We start from the raw sequence: 20165 nt of genomic DNA, 5'->3' as shown, positions 1-20165 counted from the left end.
AGTTTATGGATCTAGTTCATAAAACTTGGGATATAAGAGTAATCAAGCATCACTGAACATCCCCTGTGAGTTTCAGGTCACAAAACCAAGTCAAAGGTCAGTTAAGGTCAATAAACTTAGGCCATGTTGGGGTAATTGTTTAAGTGCCATCATAACTTTGAAAGTTTATGGATAGAGTGAATGAAATGTGGACATGGGTGTAGTTGACAGTCTTAAGTCTCCGTTCAAATGTCATTTATGGTCAATGAACGTGGTATTATGTCATTATATGAATGATTCATTATTTTATAGTAGTTTTCAAAATTAGCACTGCTGCTATATTAAATTGCGTAATGCAGGCGAGACTGCCAGAGGCGTTCCACTTGTTCAATAATTGTCCTATTAAAAGTTGTCCTGTACGACACAATATATACTGCATTTAATTGCATGATTTGGATTCAGAAACTATAAATAGTAGGCCTATTTTGATTCAAGTAATTGATTTGACATAAAGTGAACTGTAAAGGTACTTTTTTTATCTCCATAGAACATGAAATAGGTGATTCTAACCATTTTAATTGACTTCATGTAGGCGTATTCTTTTGTGAATCCCTTCAGCTAAACTGGTGATTTTCACTGGTCAGAGCAGGTTAATTTCTTTGTCATTGAGCATGAAAAGAAAACCTTTATTATTGATTCACCCTAGCCTGGAAGATGATTTCCTCTTGCATGCTAATATGAAATTATTATAAGATGTAAAAAAAAAAATTACATATCAATCATCTATTTGGACTTGCCTTGATGATCACTATTTTTTATATACAGTATTGAAACTCCTTACTTTTTTCAAGTCGTAAAAAAAATCTGGAAAATAAGACAAACCATATATGGTTTCATGAAATGCAGAAAGGTTTGAAAATGTAGAATCGCATTTCTTTAGAAAAAAAAAAATTTGTGGAATTTCAAGTGACAGTTGTGACATATATTATATATATATACATTTTATATGAAAAATCCTAACATTTTAGCCCCATAATTTCCACAAACAGTTTCATTCATTCATTGTTTAAATAATGTATTGGAAATCATCATTTATTTCACTAAAATATAACTTCACACAAAACCTCAAGTTTTTCAGCTCGTAAAAATGCTGTGAACCATTGTACATTTCCCATCATGAAAAAAATGATAATATATTGCTCCCGATTTTATGAATTGAGGTTACTTAATTATATTGTCCTGAATGACTACTTTTTAAAAGGCTTTTCATTAAAAAGGAAGAATTTTGGGGCAGTGCTCCCCTTCTGATTGATAAAAAAAATCATTGTTTTATTCAGGCTGTCCAGTACAACACGCAAGTGCCTGTTCAACACACAAGTGTCCCGTACGACACACCAGTGTCCCGTACGACACATTATTTTGTTTATGATATATTGACAGAAATATTCAGCCAAAAGCGGTTTCTAACATAATGAATGTCTTTAGTTTGATAGTATTATCATTATCATCAGCCAGATAAAGTGATTGAAGAAGTCAAAGAGACATAAAGTAAGAAAGTTTGGCTTCAATTTAGAGATGCCCCGTACGACACATTTTGAGTGTCCCGTACGCCACAATGTTCTCGAAAATGGTAATTTGCTTTATTTATTCATGAATGTTTATTTTGCTTTCTTTCATAGATGTGTTTGTTCTTGGGTAATTAAATATCAATTTGAGTTCAGTTTCTATGAAAATTATCTGCCCAACTCACAGACTTTAAAGTACAAATTTGAGGTTTCTAAACAAGCCACTTTTTCTGCGTCTGTACGACACATTACTATTTTAAATCTGTATTATACAGGATGTGAATTCAAGTCATGTTAAGTCTTGGTTTTCCTAACACTCTGGTAGTACTTGATGATCACTTTTAATTACTGGAATATTTTTTTGTTTTTCTTGTCAAAACTGTCAAATGTTCTCTAAATGTCCCGTACGACACGTATGGAATCACCCTGTATCATTATATGAATAAGTGTTTTTGTGAATAATTATGTTATTCATTTTCAAAGTCAGCACTGCTGCTATATTGAATCGCTTGATGCAGGTGAGACTGCCAGAGGCGCTCCACTTGTTTTGTATTCCTTTTACCTTATCTCAACACGAAATGACAATATTTTTTGTCTCGGGTACGAGAAAAAAGTGTGCCGGGCCAAAATCTAAAATGGCCGCCAAAACCCCCCAATCAGTTTTGGCCACAACTTCTTTATTTGGTGGTCTTTTCCTCTGGTTTTGATGTCTATTCATATGTTTTTGGGGGCAGGCAATTTGTTATTCCTAAAATTAGTACTTAAAACATTATTTGTAGAGTTAAGAGGTGATTTTACTTAAATTTTCCAATTTTTAGACCCTTTTTTCAGCCAAAAAATAGGTTCCATCGTCTCGTGGTTCTTGGATATTAGACGATACTAGTTGACTAGTAGTAAACAGCTTCATATAGCTAAATTGGGGTTGACGGATATTTGCGAAATACATCTTATCAAATAAAATAAAATGTAATTTATCCATAAGGGCTGTATGGTATACAATGTACTGTACATGTACATGCTACTGTACACTGCATATACAGGTATCCATGCATATAACAAGTCATATAAACTATAGTGTCATAGTTTAAGTGAGCTCCTGACCCGGGGGGGGGGGGGGGGGGGGGAGGACTCAGTATATAATGCATAGTGGGTATGTGCCGCGGAGGGGACCCCCATTTTTACACTGAAATATCCGGTCCAGGGCATAGCATTTTCATCTTATTAAGAAAAAGAACTAAGAAAGCCGCTCCGAAGCATAGCATTTTCTTGTTATCGAGAGAAAAGAAGAAAGAAATCCGCTCCAAAGCTTCGCATATTTTTCGTTACGCCGTTCCGGTCACATTGATCCGCCACAATGAGCTGCAATTTTTGTGAAAAGCGGCCGCTGAGCGCTGTCCGACCATCGCCTCTGCGCGAGCGCACCCGGAGCCCGTGCCGCTGGGCTAGCTGCATACACGTATGCCCGTTCCTGGCCCGTTCCATAGGGATGCACACGCAAGCGACCCGTTCCAAGGACCCCTGTTTTCACAATCATTTGTCGTTCCGAAGCCCGTTCCGAGGACCCTCCTTTTTACAATAAGCCCGCTCCAAGACCCCCGTTTTTTGTCTCGCCCGCGGCACATACCCACTACTTTTTTGGTCGAGTGCCCCCCCCGGGGCTCCTGAGGTTGAGAATTAGATTGTGACTTGTGAATTTGATTGCTTATTAGCTGATGTTCATGATGTAACTGGATGATATACATAAATTGCACGTATAAAGCATCATGTACGTACATCACATTTTTAGCCATATCTTCTTTATTTGGAGGCTTGTTTTTACCTGGTGGTCTAACCCTATGTTTATGGGGTCAGGTTTATGGGGTCAACTACCAAGGTACAGTAACACTGATCAACGGCCAATCAGAATCAAGGATTCAATGCAAGTTACCATTGGATGGCAAAGTTACCATAATGAGAACAGCCACAGCTTAAGTGTCGTAATGTAGGGTTGACTATAATCCATTGTTAATATTTTCCTCTCTCCACCCCCTGAAGGAGCATAAAATAAAACATACATGTACTGTACAGTATCTTCAATTTCTCAATAGCTCATTTCTATGACACTATATATACAGACCTTGTCATGATGGTCAATGCATGGACATACATGTATGCAGTGTAGTATGTACAATACAATATGTACTGTATAGCCCCCTACGGATAAATAATTTTTTTAATTTAATATTATACACTGTATATTTCGCAAATATCTGTGAAACCCAAAGTAGAGGAATAAGAGCAATATGAAACTATGTTACTTGCTATTGTGGAGCTCGTATCGTCCAATATCCAAGAATCACAAGATGATGAAACCTACTTTTTAGCTGTAAAAGGGTCTAAAAATGTGTAAATTTGATTTAACCCTACAAATAATGGTTTTTTTAGTACTAATTTGAGGTAAAAAAAATTGCCTGCTCCCCAAAACATATGAATAGACACCAAAACCAGAGAAAAAGACCACCAAATGAAGTTGTGGCCAAAACTGTTATTTGGGGAGTTTTGGCGGCCATTTTGGATTTTGGCCCGGCACACATTTTTCTCGGACCTGAGACAAAAAATATTGTCATTTCATGTTGAGATACATTACAAGGAATATTAAATAAAAACTGTTGCCATATTAAAATGACAAAAAAAGTATTTTTGACCCATGTCCCATGTATACATGTAGCCCACTCCTAGTGATAATAATACATTGACAATGATTAGTAACTGATAGGGGATGGCAATGGTTATTGGTGATGAGGTTGATGGATGACGATGATGATGATGATGATAAAGGACATGGCACTTCTGATAGCGATTATAATAATGTTGATTCTGCTTCCATTGGTGTAAGAACTGATAAAAGATAATGATGTACATAGTATTTAATACTGGTAGTGAAAAGTGCATAGGTGATGTGTATTTTAAAGGCAAGGCAAGGTTACCTTGGAAAATAAAAAATCTACTTGGCTAATGAATTTGGTGTTCAGGTCAGTCAATACAGCGTAATCAGCATCCACAGTAATGGCTTTCTATGGCTTCAGGTTTTAATTGAAGCCCTGTTGCTCTTTTTTGTCAACCATATCAACAAACTTTGCTGGCTTCATCACTGTTGGAAAATGTAGGGGCTTGTTTTTATGCATTGAAAAATGAAACCCTAACCAACTAATGATAGGAGAATACCCTGGCATGCCAAAAATACTGCATATTGTATAAAATAATCATGGCTCTGTGCACAGAATTTGTACACCTACACGTACTACCACACCACTTATTCAGACTTTGGCCGTTTCCATGACGCTGTGAGTACACTGTACACGTCCTTAGCCGACATTTGAATAGAAATTCTTGTCAATGTCAAGTTCAGACTGCATTCACTCTTATGTACACACTTACTCTACATGTACACACCATTATATGCTCATAACTACATGTATGGTGTGCAGTGTGCACAGTCATACAAATTAACCCTTTGCAAGTCAATATTACAGTTTGCATATGTATGTACTTAATTAAATTAAACAATCATAATGATAACTATAGTTTCTCTGTCTCTGTAAAGAGTGGCTCAGTGGTAGAGCGTCCACCTCATGAATGGTAGGTCGTGGGTTCGATCTCTGTCGGAGTCATAAAGACTTTAAAAATGGGACCTTCTCTTCATGTTAAGCACTCAATGTTTTAGAATGGAGAAGGAAGGGGGTATTAACATTTGTTATGCAGGGCCCACTAGGAGAACAGTTCATTACAGTTGAAGTGGCTACCCTGGGTAAATAAGAAGTATTATTATTTTTAGGGGCAGCAAAAGGCCATAGTTACATAAATATAATTTTTGTCTTGCCTGCATTGCATATAGGCACCACCCTCCTGAAAGTGATGGCATCGTCAACATTGAAATCTTAACCTTCTAGGGTTAGGTTTTGAAATGTTGTCATAACTTTAATAGAAAGTAGGCCTTCATGTTTATGGACATTGTTCATGAAACTTGTAAAGGTAATCAAGTATCACTGAACATCCTGCCTGAGTTCAAGGTCACATGACCACAGTTCAATGAACTTAGACCATGTTGGGGAAAATCAACATTGAAATTTTAACGTTTTATATTATAAGCTTAAGTTCCCGGGGGGGGGGGGGGGGGGGGGAGGTACTCACGAAATAAGGCATACAAAATGACCTTTAAGTATGGGTATGGGTTTTGAGCCTTCAGCCACACACCCCTGTCCAAATCAAATATAAGTACCCCCCCCCCCCGGGGTAAGTTTAAAGGTTAAGTGGGATTTTCCAGGGCTCTCTTTTAATTTCCAGGGTTACTGTATTTCAGGGTTGATTTCCGAGCCCCCATGTAACTTTTGGAAGCATTTTATTAGAAGCCTATATAGAGAAGGGATATGAATACAAAATAGTGTTGAGTTCTATGTGTAATACTGGAGAAATGATAATGAAATTTATTTGCTTGACTGGTGATAAATTGAATTGATACGGTTTCTTGTTGTCACTCACGCCTCGAAATTGAATTAGTACATCGAATCGGGTTCCTTGTGTATGTTTGTTGTATTTTTAGATCTGAGCATTATATATTAAAGAAGCAAACTTGTACTTTATTGTTGGCGAACAGTGTACATTGTGTAGTTATTCTACATTTTTTGTTTACCATAATCATCATCAATGGCTTTCCCTAATAATGGACATTGCTCAGGGAGAATCTAAAATCAATTCATTAGGACCCCTCCTGTTTTATTCTTCATCAAATTAAACCTTTTCTCAAATTACTTCTGCCAGTACCCACAGTGTCCACACCCCACATGACCACAATATCCCTTTTCTGATTTGCTACACACTCAACACATACATTCGATCGTTTTTTGTCTCACCTGCATAGCAGAGTGAGACTATAGGCGCCGCTTTTCCGACGGCGACGGCGGCGTCAACACCAAATCTTAACCTGAGGTTAAGTTTTTGAAATGACAGCATAACTTAGAAAGTATATGGACCTAGTTCATGAAACTTGGCCATAAGGTTAATCAAGTATTACTGAACATCCTGCCTGAGTTTCATGTCACATGACCAAGGTCAAAGGTCATTTAGGGTCAATGAACTTAGACCATGTTGGGGGAATCAACATCAAAATCTTAACCTAAGGTTAAGTTTTTGAAATGTCATCATAACTTAGAAAATATATGGACCTAGTTCATGAAACTTATACATAAGGTTAATCAAGTATCACTGAACATCCTGCATGAGTTTCACATCACATGACCAAGGTCAAAGGTCATTTAGGGTCAATGAACTTTGGCCGAATTGGGGGTATCTGTTGAATTACCATCATAACTTTGAAAGTTTATGGATCTGATTCATGAAACTTGGACATAATAGTAATCAAGTATTACTGAACATCCTGTGCAAGTTTCAGGTCACATGATCAAGGTCAAAGGTCATTTAGGGTCAATGAACTTTGGCCAAATTGGGGTATTTGTTGAATTACAGCCATAAATTTGAAAGTGTGTTGGTCTAGTTCATAAAACTTGGACATAAGAGTAACCAAGTATCACTGAACATCTTGTGCGAGTTATAGTAGTTTTCAAAATCAGCACTGCTGCTATATTGAATCGCGTGATGCAGGTGAGACGGCCAGAGGCATTCCACTTGTTTATAATGAAGTATTGGATCTTTTATTGTAAACCTTAATTATGTGAATTAATATTGATATTATAATTGAAATTTTTATAATCAATCATCTATTGATATGTTTTTTTTATTGTATATTCAATGGTAATGCAGCCTTTGTGGCTGCAAAATATCTTTAATCTTGCTCTGGAATATTCTTAACAATGCTATTTCTTGTATAGCCTTTGCCAAAATTCAGTTTAGAAATTAGATTAAAACAATGTTGTTCCTTGACAAGGGTGCTCTTAATATTTGATATCATACAAGTATGAGACTGCATATTCTGAAATGATCAGTCCAAAGTTCTTAAATTGAAATGGAACCTGTTTTAATTTTGTTATCGTGAGAATATACATAGCACAATTCTCTGTGATGTAAAGAGGGACTTAAAAAAAAGGATGGAAAAAGAAAGGTTTAAAAATATACAGGTAAGGAAAATAGACTCCAATTTCACAGTGATTATTTGCAAGTCCACACCAAGCTGAAAGCATTTATTCTCAATTTTTCTCATGTTATGGTTTCAATTGGGAATGTGATATAACAGACATTAATTATGGATACAGTTGAAATAATTATTTTCACTTGCCTCCCTTCAAGGAGAGCATTACTTTTTAATGATCCTCAATTAAAAATTGATGCTTAAATGAACCAGCCTAATTGAATAGATGATATGATTTATTCAAGCTCTGCTTTTTTCTAGTATGTAGTCAAGGCTGGGACTTCTGAGTCATGTGGTCGGTGGAGAAAACTCTCTCCCATAGACTTTGTATGCGACTCGGCCCACGGCCGGCCGACTGCATCCCTGTTTTCTAAAGCATTTGAATTTATTTCATACTAGAAGTCTGATTTGGATCATTATAAAAAAAATAGTGACTGGCTCTGTTTTCGGGGAACATAAAATGTTGGTTATGAGAAACTTTTTGCCTTCGCTTTAAAGGAATTGGGACAATACACTGTAAAAACGCTGTTTAAAATTTTAAGCATGTTTAAGCCTGTCACTCTAACAACTATTTAAACTTTTTAAGCAAAAGTTCTGTTTAAACTGTTTAAAACAAGTTGTTGAAAAAGTTTAAATAATTACAAAAATGTTTAAACAACTTGTTAGAGTGACAGGCTTTAAACAATGTGCTATTTTTGTTACTGCATATTATTCTGTTGCAGGTAACATACATGTATTTGATGTTCCCCTCAAAGTAAGCTAGTCACTGTTAAAACATTGTAGACCTTTGTGGGAAAATGAATGTGCACTTGCATTCTTATTATTGTCACATATTTCCAGATCTAGACTACATGTGGGTGACATCAGTATTATTAGCAGGTTGCTCCTTTTCTTTAATTTTAAGTGACATTATGTTATATTGTAATTTATGAATCACTTTAAAAACTACCTTTGTGTATAAATAACACTCTTTCTTTCTTTCTCTCTTTCTTTCTTTCTTTCTTTCTTTCTTTCTTTCTTTCTTTCTTTCTTTCTTTCTTTCTTTCTTTCTTTCTTTCTTTCTTTCTTTCTTTCTTTCTTTCTTTCTTTCTTTCTTTCTTTCTTTCTTTCTTTCTTTCTTTCTTTCTTTCTTTCCGTCTGTCTGTCTTTCTTTCTTTCTATCATGTGATATTTACATGTAGATATATATTCTCCCCATTCATGACTAAAAAGTGCATTTATCCAGTCATTATGGTTTTAACAAGTATCATTATTGTATTAATTATTATTATTATTATCATCAATTCATCATCATTGTCATTATTATCATCATTATTCTAGCTGGATAGAGTCTACAATGAATTCAAGCTGCACTCCATTGTAGCCGAACACCGTAAGACCATCACCGCCCTTGCCTGGCACCCTAAGAACTCGGACCTCTTTGCAACAGCCGGAGCGGACAACCGGCTCATCGTGTGGCATGTCTCAGAGCAGCGGGTCGCCTACTCGTTGGAGGGGACCAGGGCCCCCCCGACCTCTCTCAGCTGGTCGATGGCGGACGATCTCATCCTAAGCTTTTGCAGTGGGCGTGGTCCGTTGCAGGTTTGGAACATGCGCCTGGCTAACAGCATCACCGCCCACAAGGAAGCGGCCAACTTTGCGTCAGAGGTTACTCTGGTCCGGTGGCATCATCAGCAGATTGGAAAGCTGGTGACTGGCCATTTGAACGGGAGCTTGTCATTCTTCACCACTGGTGAGTACTTTTGTTGTATGCATGTACATCAGTGATGTAATGAGCCCCCAAAAAATTTTAGGGGGCACTGTATTCCATATGGGACAAAAAAGTATTTTTAATAAACCATTTTGAATTGAATTGAATTGAATTTCTGAAGTCGGAAATGAGTCAAAATTTTTGACCTCTTTGACCGTTATGAAATGAAGTTCTACTTATGTAATAATTAGATTTAGATATAATTTTCTGGAAATAATATATTTGTATTCCACCACATTTCCTTTCCTTTTCTTTCTTTTTCACCTTGGAAATTTTGCGGGATCCAGGGCCCCGTTGTTTCCAGTGATTCGTAGATTAAAGCTTTCATTTCTTAGTTTTATTTAATCAAAATTAATGTAGTTGGGTCCCCACATGTGTGGTAAGTCCTAAAGAGAACTGTTCATTTCCTTTTTCATTCCATCTTCTCCCTTTTCCTCTAAATCAATCTTTTCTTAATGTACCTCTGGTATCTCTCAAATTTTACCCTCCCACCCCCCTCTGGCTCCTCGTTCTCCTATTTTCTCCATCTCCATATCTTCTCTTTCCTCATCTACATAATCTCATGCCTTTACATGTACATGTACCTCCTTCCCTCTCTCTCTCCATAGCCCCATTCTCCCTCACCACCAGCTCACCAAGTCTTTCTGATATTAAAGGGTGTCGGGCCCCTCATACAACAACAAGAGCCAAGTCAATATCCGGGGGGGGGGGGGGGGGCACTCAGATTTTATTTTGATGGGGGTGTGCCTCATGAAACCCTGAAATGGGGGTCTAAGGAACTGACTACAATGATAAAATACAGGATCTTAGGAACTACATGTAAATATATACCGGGCGGTGTGAAAAACGGGGTCTATGGAACGGGACCGCGGTACTGTAGATACGTTGCATGCTAGCGCTGTGCATGTACTGAAGATGTGGGCGCTAGCTACTACTTATGGGGAGGGGGGGAGTTGTGAAGTTGTGCATGCAGCTCTCGCATGCGTTGCTCGCACTGGACAATTTTGGCAGGCTAGGGAACTGAGCTGTTTCGGAACGGGGGTCTTGCGAGCGGGGCGGGTCGGCTTCTGAACAGAATTTTTGTCATTCTATAGTTAGGTCTTGAAAAGGGGGTAATCAAAGCGGCATGTCCCTGTACCACCAATATACACTGTATGCGACTACCCCCCATATTGACATTAATTGTCTTCGGTAGATGTGAAACTCTCCCCTTTCCATTTAAATCATGTTCTCATGGTATAACACATGCACAATAAATCTACAATGTGCATGTACATCCACTGGTGGATAGATTGTAGGTTGTGGTGGTGGTGGGGGGAGGGGAGGGGGGTTGTAAAATTCAAGCTTGCTGCAAGCTAGTAAAATGTAGCACCTGGTGGTCCCTCTCATAAGTGATTGCAAGCTAGCAAACAGTACATCCTCGCTTTTAATGTTGCTTTATTATATTTGTCTGCATGCATACAGTATTACAAGCTTAATATTTAGCTTAAAATGTCAGGCGGGGGGGGGGGGGGGTGGGTAAGGGGCTGTCACTGAACCCCCAATAATTCTAATAACAGGAAACAAGAAGAAAAGGAAAAGGATAATTTTTTTCAAAATCTTTCTCAACTTTAGAAAGAAATTTTGCCCCATATGTCTTGCTTAAATTCCTAGCTTTGAAAATGTTTGCTCATTATGCCACTATGTACAAAGTCCATTGGGTGTAGTTGTTATTGATATTAATGAATGTATGCACATTTTATTTGAAATCTTGAGTTCCTAGTATTTATTGATTTTCTTTTGTTTCTTTGTTCTTGTGAAAATATTTGTATTTTCCTCTGATATCACCACCATTATCATCAACTGTTCCAGTGGAAAGAACAAAACTTTTGAGATTAAATGCATTTAATGCCTATTTTGGAGAGTTAAAGTATGCCAGTACTTGATTGAATTTACTTTTTTGATACCATGATGATAGTACAATATACATGTATTAGGAATCGAGTGAGTCCTTTAAATTAACTTTTGCCAGATATATACAGAAATTCACTGTCTAGAACAAACAACAAAATAAATTTCAGTGAATTTTCAATTGATAATTGGCCTCTTTAGACCCTGAAAATTATGATTAGTACATGTATTTGTCTGACAAATGTTCTTTGGGGTAAATCATTTACATACTGTACTTCACAGCAAAAGATTTGGAGGATTATTTCTACAGCGTAAGAGTGGAAAAATAGATTACATGAATGAATCAAGGACAGATACATGTACATCTACAATTTTTTTGGAGGTAAACAAAGAAGTCAAGAAGTTCTAGACAAAATGGGAAATGTTTAATGAGAAAGATCAATTCAATTCAAGTTTATTTCTCTGTGCATAAAATGACCATATAGTAAAATACATGAGGAATAAAGAATGTACCTATACATGTAACATCAAAGACAATTAGAGGGAAGCAGCCAAGAATTTCCTTATAATACAGCCAACCCAAATTACTTTAGAAAATTAACAATTATTTACAATATCAGTACTTAAAAATATATTAAAAAATTAGAAGGCATTAAAAAGACAGAGATACACAAGTGGTATGATATACATGTAAATGATATAAAAAAAATTCATACAGGCTTAAATATCATTAAAAAAAAAATCTTAAGTTATGTTTGAAAGAATTAAGTGAACAAGACTATTTTTAATTGAACGGTTGTTGATGTGTGCAAATACATTATTAATAGATGGTTTAGATCTCAATTGTAAACAAAAGGGGGAAAAAACCCTTCCTGGATTCCATGGTTTAGCATTTCAAAGCGATAATTCTTTTTGGTACTCCTCAATCATTCATGGATAAAGTTCATGAGTACCCGAGTAGATCATCAAATTGAAAAATAATGTGCAAAGTTTTTCAAATGTCAATCTTTAGTGTGTGATAATGATGAATAATAAAGGATACTCTATTTTTATATAGCACAAATTACAGTTACATGACAAAGTCTGTTAGTGATCTTAAAAGGTACATGTAATACAGTACAAGAAAGAGAGGGAGAAAGATATAAAGGAAAAGGGAAAATGATGGTCCTGATATTTATGACTTTTGCTCAACATTAGTAACGGTACATATGACTCTGTCATTTTACCCACTTAAGGCAATAAAGCAACCTCTATTCATTTAGGCCATGAAGCAATCAGCACTCAAGTGTAAAATGTTTTTAAAATTAATGCGTCATTGTGTTCCTCATTTTCTACAGACTTGTGTTTATTTAAAGTAGGGAAGAACATATTTTCTAGAAACATTTTGAGAGTAGAAGGAAGAGGTGTTATTATGTATTATATTCCTTGTCTCAAGATTGTTGCATTGAGAGCGTACACATGGAGAAAATTAAAAGTTTTACTAGGAAAAATGTTTCCCATGAAATAGTTCATTTTCCATGTTTTAAACCTGAGAGTAGAATGAAGAGGTGTAGTTGTGTATTATATTCCTTGTCTCAAGGTTGTTGCATTGAGAGCGTACACAAGGAGAAATGAAAAGTTTTACAAGGAAAAATGTTTCCCATGTAGATCATTTTCCTTGCTGACATCATGCATTGCACTGTGCTCAAGACACATGCACTGCCCGTGTCAGCCCTTGCACAGCCTGGCTGTGCTGTATGCTAGTAGCTTCAGGATATTTGACAAGTTATATGAAAATTTTGATTAGTTATTAACTTTTTTCTTCAATCACATGTACATGTATTTATTATTTGATGCATTGAGGAATGATACAGGAAGAAGGGATATAAAACAAATAATGTCTTATTCTCAGGAACATCATCAGGGTATGTTCCTTTTATGATGTGAACAGTATTAGCCAGATCTTTGAGCGTCATGATATATTTGTATACCATGCCTCTTCCAGGTATAATACATTTTCCCCCTCAATAATTTAATGCCTTAAATATTCATTGCTGCAACTTACTAGGGAGACATGTCATTCACATGTGTATGAAATATAATGACACACACAAAAAAGGAAATTGTGGATGCGATATCATCAGCCCACCTAATGAATATTCATGATGATGTGCTTTATAATGTTTTCACAAAATATTACCAAACTTTAAAGGAGAATGAAATCTTTGGAACAAGATAGCTTGTGTGAAAACAGAAAATTCAAAGAAACAGATCAACGAAAGTTTGAGAAAAATCAGACAAATAATGAGAAAGTTATGAGCATTCGAATATTGCGATCACTAATGCTATGGAGATCCTCATATTGGCAATGCGACAAAGATGTGTGATGTCACTTGTGAACAACTCTCCCCATTACTTTAGTATATATTTCACTTAAACTGCCTCTTTTTTCACATCTATTCAGTAGAGCATATTCTTTCTATAGGAGGGCATGTACAATACAGATTTTTAAAGAATTTATCATGGATAAAGAGTTTGCATCACCATAAGAAAAGCAAGAAGAGACATTTTGGGGATATTTTATAGTCTACTCTATCAAAGGGAAAGTTGTTCACGTATGACATCACACATCCTTGTCGCATTGCCAAAGGGAGGATCTCCATCGCATTAGTGATTGCAATATTCAAATGCTCATAACTTTCTCATTATTTGTCTGATTTTTCTCAAACTTTCTTTGTTCTTATTCTTTGATTTTTCTGTTTCGACACAAGCCTACTTCACATGTTCCAAATGTTTGTTTTCAGATTTTGATGAAATTTTCAGCACTTTGCCCAGTGAATTTTATTTATTTAAATTAAATTATTTTCAACCCAGAGTTTAGTTTGTACATGTAGGCCTACATGTACATAAATATTGTACATTCACCAAACTATTCAAAATGATCTTGCAAAATGTGGAAGCAGTTTTTTTGGTGGGGGGGGGGGGGGAGTGGATACCATACATACACGTACATGTACATGTATGTCCGATTTCAGACACAAGAGTATTGCATGCATTTCAAAATGATGACATTTTTAGCCACCAATACAATTTATGATTGACAGTTGTCTCAAGAACGTACACAGCTGTGTATATATTCATTTCCAGATGTCCCATTTTCATACATTACATTACCTGGAACCTACGCGTACATTTTATGAAATGTATTCCTTAGTGCATTACATTGACAGGTAGCTATACAGTACACACCTTCTATTTCTTTGCAAATTACATGTTGATTACAATGCTTACTGATTTTACTCACATTTAACCCCCCCCCCCCAATGTTTGTTTTACAGTATTGCTAAGAAAGAAAATTTTAACTGGATAAAATGTGAGTTTTCCCATCCTTACTATTTTATGTTAAAGGTCAAGTCCACCCCAGAAAAATGTTGATGTGAATGAATAGAGAAAAATCAAGCTAGCATCATGCTGAAAATTTCATCAAAATCGGATGTAAAATAAGAAAGTTATGGCATTTTAAAGTTTCACTTATTATTCACAAAACAGTGATATGGGCATTTTCACCACAGATGGACACAGAGGCAAAAAAATCAAGTTGATATTCATGTCAAATGCTTTATGTTTTTAAATAAAACAAGACCTGAAGTTTCTGAGACAAAATTTTTTTCCGACTCTGGCAGCCATTTTTTATTTCAAAATGGCTGCCAAAATATGGATACAAATTAGTGTTGAAAATAGTATATTGATACATATTTTGTTTTGACAGATTTTTAAAGAACAGGTTTGATCATGATGTTTTCGCCTGTGATTTAGCTTGCTATTATAACACTTTTCAAAATCCCACAGAAAGAAACACCAGTAATTCATTCATCTGATAAAAAAACATTGATGAAGTATGTGATATGGTATGTAATGTCAGTTACCGAAAACATGAACTTTTTTTTCTAATTTCCTGGAAAAGAGGATATATTATATGAAACTTGGTAGATTTCCTCTCTAGGCAACACCCCTCCCTTCTACACCAAAATTAAAGATTACCAATTAACAATGAAGCCATAGGGTACCATTAAATATATGTAATGTCAGTTACCAAGTGGAAAATGTAATGTCAGTTACCGAGATGTAATGTCAGTTACCATGATAAAACGTTGGTACCAATATTGAAATGCAAATATGTGGTCAATTTTATGGTGAAGAAATATTGTATACTTGTTATTTAAGTCTTTCACTTTAAAAGTCACACCAGAAGGAGCTTGCTATTGACTTTTAAAAGGTATAGTTCACAAGGAATACTATATGAAATTATGAAGGAAGTTGCATTCCCATCGTGCAAAAAAAATTACTATGAAATTGTTTTGTACATGCACTTACCAAGTACCTAATTGTATCAGACAATTTTTTGTTTGGTTTTCGGGGGGGGGGGGGGGGGGTAGGGGGTACTTTTCCCAACCTATTGCCTAAATCTGCAACATTTTTTAAGCTTAACATTGTGATGAAGGGGATTTCCAGGGTCCCTTTTTTAGTTTCTAGGATTCTTTTGAGCATTGCCTCGCTAAAAGTAAATTCCTGGTTTTTATACCTGTTAGTAGTGTGGATGTGTGATACAATTTTTTTTTGGTTTACAAATATAGATGAAAAGTGAAATTTGACAGTTCTGATCAATGTTGCAGGGATCTACTAAAACTGTTTTTTTTTCTAATTTACAAATAGTTCAGTTTCAGTTTAGAAGCTGGAGTTTATTTTTTGTTGACAGCTTAAAAAAGAAATTAGCAAAGAAAATGATTTAACAAATTATGAAGAGAATTGAAATCCGACAGATATGAACAAGCATTGCGTGCACTGACCAGAATAGAAATCAATAAAACTACATGGCTGCATGAGATTCGGGGGAGGGGACGAGGGGTACGTGTAGCCTAGGGGAGGAGACCCTTATTTATTTTGCCTTTTTTGAGGGGAGGGGGAGGTTGGAGAAGGAAAAGGTTTAAAAATTCAATATAAAACTGATGAATATATTATGGGTGTATAGTCAGAAAAATCCATGTGTACAGTCAATGCAATATTAAATTACTGTAGGAAAACATGTAGCTGCTATGATCCCACCCCCCCCCCCAAGTAAGTAAAACATACATTTCTTATCTTTTGATAATTAAATCTTTTGAGTATTATGAAACTTTTATGATTTTAAAATGCCTTACATACAAGTACCAAGAAAATTATGCCTTTGAAAATCATATAGCACTGGTAAATGTTAATGTGTATTGTCAGTTACGGACAAGTAATGATAAAAATGTTCAAATCAAAGAAAGGAATTAAGAAAAAGAAAAAGTTTTTTTCATTGAAATGTTCCTAGAAACTCGGGTATACTTCCACATCAAGCTCACTTTTATGTGAAGCCCTGCACAGAAGATACAATGCAATGATTCCACACATTTGACCGTAATGTCAGTTACCAGCATGGTTGTGGAAAAATTATCATAGCCCCCAAAAGACAAAAACAAATTGTTTAATATTTTGACACATCTTAACCTAGTAACGGAGGTATATTTTCATATTCAAATTATTGCTCTATCTACTCAGGGACATGAGATATTTCAATTTTAATGAACACCCTGAAATTGCATGTCCTTTTGTGTAATGTCAGTTACCGACACATTTTTGCTTGCTGATGCGTAAAAAAATGAGGCTACATAGGAAAACTTAGTATCAGAGTATACAGCAAGGTTCACTTTATTAACTCTATCAAAAGCAAACTCCCATCATTTGGTGTTTTAGAGATACACACAATGAAAGGTGTGAAAACATTGTGCTGTGTAATGTCAGTTACCGTGAAAATGCCCATATGCACAACTCAGTGACATGCAAATTAGAGAGTCGATGTCGCTCACTCACTGTTTCTTTTGTTTTTTATTATTTGAATTATACAATATTTCATTTTTTACAGATTTGACTATAAGGACCAACTTGACTGATCCATATAGTATTAAACAATGCTAATTCCACATGTTCAGGAGGAATAGAAGCCTTGCTTTTTCAGGGGTTCTCCTAGTCTTTCTCTCAATACGTAATTAGTTATTTGCTGTGTTTCTTTTTTTCTACTGTAAGAATAATTTATGGTTAATTGATTTTCATTTGTAGAATGTGAAATCACACTTGTAAGATAAAATGTATGTACAGAAAGAAAGACGAATAAATATCTTATCTTATCTTATCTTATCTTAATTAATCGTTGACATTGAGGAGAAAATTAGAATATTTCTTATTTCATATAATAAAATACAAAAGAAAGAGTCAGTGGATGACGTCATCAGTCTCCTCATTTGCATACTGACGAGGTTGTGCATATAACTGTTTTGTGAAATTAAGCGAAACTTTAAAATGTCATAACTTTCTTATTTACATCTGATTTTGATGAAATTTTCAGTGTTATGCTTGTTGGATTTTTCTCTTTTTATTCAAATCAACTTTGTGTTGGGGTGGACTTGTCCTTTAATTATTTGTAGTTGTCTGTGTGCAAGAACATGTTTCTTAACACTGGATATTGAAACATCAATAAGTGTTAAAAACTAAAAGTGACATTTTTAATCATTGTATACTATTTAAATCTAAGGTGGTCAGATGTTTAAGAATATATTTCAGAAAAGTGTTTATGAAGATACAATGTATCTAGAATTCGTACTACTTTAAAAGGATTTTAATGTGTACATGTACCTTTAAGGCGACACTTATAATTTAATTTGTATTCCACATATGCCTTGCGTTGCCAAGTTGTTCTGCACTTTAAATCAATTAGGAAAGAACTTCCATGTCCAGTTGAATATTGTCTAGGCAAGTATTAAAGTGTAATGCAGTTAAATATTTTCTTAGTTTTTTGTTTTAAGTGAAACCATAGGAAGAAGTTATTCATGAGGAGTCTAAAAGCAGTTTGGGAGATCTTGACAGATACTTATTGACACTTATTTGACAAAGCCACATTTTCATGAGGGAATCAGAATGTTTTTTACATCATGAGGTAAAAAATGAGATATTTCAAAGCACGAAATGAAATGTGAGTTGTTGACTTCATAATGGATATCCTTTTTCATATGCTTTCTGTATTTTGATATAGTTTCATTACTTTCATGATTTTGTTCTATTTCACATTATTTGATTATGATAAAATATTTATTTTCAGCTTTTAAACTTTTTTTTTCTTTTATTAAAATCAACAACATTGTTGGGTTGGACAGGACTTGGCCTGTAAGAAGGTGGACATCACTTCTAATCATATAATATGTAGGGTTAACTTGATAAAAGATATACACTGTAGTTGTAGGTTAAAAGTTAAAACTATGTATTAAAAGTTTCTGAAGTTAAACAATGTTGGCTTTTCCTTTTTTTGATGCCTCATGCCTATGAAATATGCAGTTGAGCTGGTGGCGCCAACATAATGTAGTATCCCCTTCTTCGATACTACATACTGTACATGTACATCTTGTTTGATATACAGCATGTACTTGTAGCCGGTCTATGATTATAATGAGGTATACTGGATATGACAGGCTTTAAAGGCCCTACCTAATCTCTAAATGAAAAGAAAAGTAATGAACATAAATACTGAATTGATTTGATTGCTTTACATGTACCTAGCTGTGCAAAGCATGACCTCTAGCTTGAATCTGAATTCAAATGACATTTTACATATTAAGTATTCAAATCTGTTTCTGTTTTCAGGTATAAGTTTTTCAATCATGTTCTTTGAACCTTATCATAAATGTAAGGTTATGATGATCACTCATTGCTTTGGAGAGTGGACAGCTTTCACAAGAAAAAAATATGGATAAAGGGGTGCTTTTCGCTGGTAGACAAGGAATATGCGGAACACAAATCCAGCGTCAAAAATGCTGATATTGATTGAAAAAAACCCTAAATCATGATGGCCTAAAACACAAATAGAAAATGTACTTTGCAATCTGGGACATTTGCACAAAAATCTCTGTTCAGAGTATGTGTGTAAATCAGGAACATCTTTATTGGGGGACATCTGTACAAAATCTGTCTTTATAATATCCTAGCGGCTTGCCCCTACATGTAAATCCTTGTTTAGGATGTTTTTTTACAGGACGATTATCATGGATGCTGTCTACTCTTCAATGACAGTGACCCCTTCCCCCTCCCTGGGGGTGTACATGTAGATCAATAAACTCTGAACAGACTGATTTCTCAGATGAATCAGATACATACATGGGACATTTTACTCATAATTCCTACCTGATTCTATTTTTAGGTAAGAAGTGTTCCAAGCACGTTCTCCAACCCGAATCCGAGGATGAAGAGGAAGACGATCCCGTTGTCGCCTTGGAATGGGATCCGTTATCGGAGGACTACCTTCTCGTCATCAACGAACAGGGTGAGATGCGGATGATAGACAGTGTTTCCCTGAATGTCATAGTGACGTTTGTTCTACCAAGTACGGCCACCAGCGTCCGCACCATGGCATGGGTTCCTACTGCTCCAGGCATGTTTGTATCAGGAGGTAGGTCAAGGGTCATTACGGAGAGTATTTCATGAAATGGTATACAAATAATGAATGTTTATGAGTGCAATGGACAGATTACTTCATGAGGTGAAAGATGAAATGAATGATCCATTCAATGAGGCGTAAATGCAGTGTGAGCTTGGTCTTTTGATTATCGCATATGTACAACATGCGCGCTGCAAACACGAGTGGTGTCTGTAGTCTTGGTGTGTGCGTGCAATGGACATAATCGTATGGATCAAAAATTGCAAGATGAATGGATCTAAAATTGCACGGTTGATGACGTCATTGTAAAATGGGCGGGATGATCGATATCGACCAACCAATCAATTGACAAGGATCTATCTAGGTGTCATATAATGA

At 35.6% G+C, this 20165-nt stretch overlaps 1 protein-coding gene across 1 annotated transcript in view; it reads left to right on the top strand.

Annotated features, from left to right (window-relative positions):
* Nucleotides 1–9195: 9195 nt before the first annotated feature.
* LOC129260695 (WD repeat-containing protein 17-like) overlaps nucleotides 9196–20165 on the top strand; it is a 38022-nt gene continuing 27052 nt past the window's right edge. The window contains exons 1-2 of the mRNA XM_054898648.2: nucleotides 9196–9397; nucleotides 19551–19799. Coding sequence (XP_054754623.2) covers nucleotides 9196–9397; nucleotides 19551–19799 — 451 coding nt within the window. The remainder of the gene's footprint in view (nucleotides 9398–19550; nucleotides 19800–20165) is intronic.

The sequence above is a fragment of the Lytechinus pictus genome, unplaced genomic scaffold (assembly GCF_037042905.1).
Source record: "Lytechinus pictus isolate F3 Inbred unplaced genomic scaffold, Lp3.0 scaffold_19, whole genome shotgun sequence".
In the NCBI taxonomy this organism is placed as follows: Eukaryota; Metazoa; Echinodermata; class Echinoidea; order Temnopleuroida; family Toxopneustidae; genus Lytechinus; species Lytechinus pictus.
The sequence above is the reverse complement of the archived record's forward strand: the minus strand, read 5'-3'. Positions and strand labels throughout refer to the sequence as shown.